Genomic DNA, 4,169 nt, shown 5'->3' with positions numbered 1-4,169 from the left:
GTATCAAAGAAAGAAAATATAAGATATAACAGTGCGCTATGAGATTTTAAAAATAATAGAACACACAACTGATGATACTTGTTATTGTTTTTGTGTAATAATGTGAGTTCATTTCAATAGATAGACCCTACGTAAGTATAACAAATGAATTAATATTATAAAAAAAAAGTGTTGGAAAACATAAGTATAGAATTAAAGAAGAGATTTATTGAAGAAATGTTGGATTATTAGGTATAGTTTACGTGTAGGAAGAGAGAAGTGGTGAAAATACAATAGGATTAGAGATTGAATTAATATCCAGTAAGCTAATTAAGCGGGGTGGGTGTCGCTGTCATTGAGTTAGCAGTGTGTTAAACACAACATAGCAGCTGAGAGAAAGTGACAGGTGGAGAGAGAATGAAGCATATTTGAGATTGCATTAGGGCTTCATTAACATGCTTTTCCTCTTCTTCTTATTAATCCCCCCATCCAGTGTGTCTATGTCTATAATAATAATAATAATATACACTCTTCTCTTTTTCTTTTCCTGAGAAGTGAGAACCATAATAATATTGAGAGAGAGAGAGATGGGAAGGGGAAGGGTAGAGTTGAAGAGAATTGAGAACAAGATCAACAGGCAAGTGACCTTTGCAAAGAGAAGAAACGGGCTACTGAAGAAGGCGTATGAGCTTTCAGTTCTTTGTGATGCTGAGGTTGCTCTCATCATCTTCTCCAATAGGGGAAAACTGTACGAGTTTTGCAGCAGTTCAAGGTATCACTCTTAAACACAAAAAAAGGACTCTTCTCTTCTCACATACCTTTATGCTGCTAACCGAGATCTCCAAATCTCACTAAACGTGATAAAGTAGAATTTGCTTTATACACTCATCCACTCTTTCCGTTTCGGTGAATGTCTCGGCGTTTATAGCACCTAGAGTTTTTCTGCAATCTTATAGCTGTTAGATCTGCAACTGGAAACGCCATCAACGCCCATCACTGTTGTATTCAATTTTTTTCATTTTTCTTTGCTTATTCACAGATCTCATCTGCTTCCAAAATTCAGCTCTTTTTTCAATGTCTAGGGTTTCCTCTTTCTCTTTTCTTCTCCTATTTTTAGTCCTTTTTTATATTTTATATTTTTTTCCCTCTAATTTCTTATGCTGCCGTGGCTTGGTTTCTTTCTTGTAAATAAAAAAAAAAAAATTATCATTTTGGGGTGAAGCTCTTGGTTGGTTGGTTGGGTTACCTGGGGTTTGTTCTTGGAAACACAGCCATGACCAAAGGCTTTTAATTTGAAGAACTTGCTTTTCCTTGTAAATCACTTGTCTTCTCTTGATGTTTGTGACGGCAACTTAAATGGTTTTTCAATTGATCATTTCATGATAGAGACATTTTGTGAAATCACAAATCAGAATGGTCTCTTCTTGCGTGCTTCCATTCCATTTCATTACTTGACTTGACCCCCCTCTTTCTCTTCAATCACTTCATTCCTCCTACATACCTTTTCTTTTTCTTCTTCAGTTTGCTTATAGTTTGGTTCTTTTTTAGATCTGACTGTAACCAAAAGTATTTGCAATGTTCTACCAGTTTATTTCTGGGTTTAAAAAGTTTTTTTTGTCATGTTTCACAGTCATGAACCAAGGCAATAATCTCTTGTCAACAAATACTACTACTCACTCTTTTCTACCGAACAAGTTTCTCATTACTATACATACTGTGATGCTTTAACATGCAGGGTTAATTAATTAATTAATTAGTATTAGTATAAATTAGAGTAAATTTACAATCTTTTATTTGGTTACTACTTATTTTAATTCAAAATGAGAATGAAGATGCATTAAGTATTATATTAACAGAGGATGGAGATGGCATAATTGTCCTTAATTGGCATTAATGTTAGGCAATAGTAATAATATTCATATGGTGTTGTGGAATGTAGTTTATTCAAGATATGTTTGATCCGTTTGTAAGTATTAAGTACCAAGGAGTGTATGACATGTACTAATTTATTCAATGATTTTTAATGTTTTTTCTTATTTGGTTTGTACATGCAGCATGCTGAAAACACTAGAGAGGTACCAGAAATGTAACTATGGAGCACCGGAAACTAATGTGTCAACTAGGGAAGCCTTGGTAATGGTGAATAGTCCCAACATATTATCCTCTTTAATTTCATCAATTTCTTTTTCCTTTTTATCTCTCGAGTTTTACTATAACGGGATCGAAAAAATTGATTTATAAATTCATAATAATTATCACTTATTAATTATATTATATGCATAGATAAGAATGGTGTAGTATCATTTGTTGCAATTCATCAGAACTGTGTGCCTCTGAACAATAGATATTTTAGCTTATTTTTGTCTTCTCATTTGACTTTCAGCACAAATTTAGGTACATGAACAATAAAAATGTTAAAAAAAAAATCTATAGTATAATTCGTGGTAATAATCTATAAATATTATATACTAACTTCCTCTATATAAAAATAAAAAAGAAAAGAAGGGCGGTGTTTATGTTGCAAGCAAAGACTATTTGGTAGTAATAGTGTCTATTTTCATAAAAAGAAAAACTAAACAAAAATACTTGATCAAATGTCTCTACCTTTATAAGAAGGTGAATGATTCAGATCATGCCTTGCTTACAAAGTGTGTTAGAGCGCGCAATTGAGTTATGAAAGCATTTTTGTGGCATTATGAATGTAGGAATTAAGCAGTCAACAAGAATACTTGAAGCTGAAGGCACGTTATGAAGCCCTACAAAGGTCCCAGAGGTATATACACATACATATATTGAATTGAATTGATGCTCTGTATGTTGATGGAATCCTTTAACATGATGTGTATGTTATTAGAAACCTGATGGGAGAAGATCTTGGCCCTCTAAGCAGCAAAGAGCTGGAGTCACTGGAAAGGCAGCTAGATTCGTCGTTGAAGCTAATCAGATCCACAAGGGTATGTAATCTCACTCATGCGTTTCACTGTATGTAACAATGAAGAAAGTCATTATTAATATTGCAATTGTGGTTTCCTGTACAGACCCAATTCATGCTGGATCAGCTATCGGAACTTCAACGTAAGGTATTATGTGATCCATTATGCTTGCATGGTGTGTTTAATTTGCATTGGATGATTATTATTTGCTCATGACCAGCCTCTATGTTTTGTGTAGGAACACTTGCTAAGTGAGGCTAACAGGGCTCTCAGACAAAGGGTAAGAAATATCAATCTCCCAAATCACCAGTTAACTTAAAATAATTGCAAAGTAGAAGAATATAATTGTGAATCACCCAAATCTAGCAGTTGGAAGGGTATCAAATAAATCCAATGCAGCTGAATCCTGGTGGTGTTGATGATATGGGATATGCCCGCCATCCACCTCAACCTCAGCCCGATCCTCTTTTCCAGCAATTGGATTGTGAGCCTACCTTACAAATTGGGTATGTATGCACCAATTCTTCTATAATATATCATAATTTGTCTGAACTTGTTGATTATTACAATAGAATCATGTTTTGAATTTTTGCAAGGGCAGATATCAGCCTGATCCAGTATCAGTGGTGACGGCAGGCCCAAGCATGGGCAATTACATGGGAGGATGGCTACCATAGATGAATATACCAAGCTCCATGCCTTGTGACACCCACTCCAGCTTCATATATCTATCTCGTTTATTTTCAATTTTATTTCACAAACAAAAAAAGAAAAAAGAAAAAAATCGCTTTGGCATGTAATGGACTTATTATAATTCTTATTTTCTACTGGCTAGTATGGACACTACATATAAGCAGTGCTGTTCTCTGTGTACTCTCATAAAAACTGCACTTCTTTGCTGTGTTAACTTTAATTTCTCATAATAGAATAATTATTTGTTTGCTTCTCTAACTCTTGTGCTTGCATTTAAATTGTTACACGTTGAGTTTTGCTAAGATATTTTTAAGATGGAGTAGTTTAGTCAATTAGTCATCATTAATTATAAGTGATAAGTGCATAAACCTTCCTTAACGGATTAAGGCCCCGGCTTTGAATCATGGTGACACGTGCGATCGAAAATTAGAAATCCGGATAAATGGAGGAAGCACGTGCAAATAGACACGTGTCAAGTTAAGGATGGTTGCTGATTTCTTTTTGGAGAAGGGGAGCGAGCTAGGCAGTTACTAGGTAGTTAGGGTTTAGGAGATCGATCGGAAT

At 34.6% G+C, this 4,169-nt stretch overlaps 1 protein-coding gene across 4 annotated transcripts; it reads left to right on the top strand.

Annotated features, from left to right (window-relative positions):
* The first annotated feature begins 441 nt into the window (after nucleotides 1–441).
* LOC112792608 (agamous-like MADS-box protein MADS4) lies at nucleotides 442–3,863 on the top strand. 4 transcript variants are annotated; one of them, XM_025835920.3, is made up of 8 exons: nucleotides 442–751; nucleotides 2,034–2,118; nucleotides 2,685–2,752; nucleotides 2,834–2,933; nucleotides 3,018–3,059; nucleotides 3,151–3,192; nucleotides 3,282–3,418; nucleotides 3,514–3,863. In XM_025835920.3, the coding sequence occupies exons 1-8, from the start codon at nucleotides 567–569 to the stop codon at nucleotides 3,587–3,589; spliced, it is 735 nt and encodes a 244-aa protein (XP_025691705.1). In that variant the 5' UTR covers nucleotides 442–566; the 3' UTR covers nucleotides 3,590–3,863. The 4 variants fall into 4 exon arrangements, with proteins under 4 accessions (XP_025691705.1, XP_025691704.1, XP_025691706.1 ...); XM_025835919.3 differs by having other exon boundaries at nucleotides 3,279–3,418; XM_025835921.3 differs by having other exon boundaries at nucleotides 443–751; nucleotides 2,034–2,112; nucleotides 3,279–3,418.
* The last annotated feature ends 306 nt before the right edge of the window (nucleotides 3,864–4,169 follow it).

This window comes from Arachis hypogaea, chromosome 13 (genome assembly GCF_003086295.3).
Source record: "Arachis hypogaea cultivar Tifrunner chromosome 13, arahy.Tifrunner.gnm2.J5K5, whole genome shotgun sequence".
Lineage (NCBI taxonomy): Eukaryota > Viridiplantae > Streptophyta > Magnoliopsida > Fabales > Fabaceae > Arachis > Arachis hypogaea.
The sequence above is the reverse complement of the archived record's forward strand: the minus strand, read 5'-3'. Positions and strand labels throughout refer to the sequence as shown.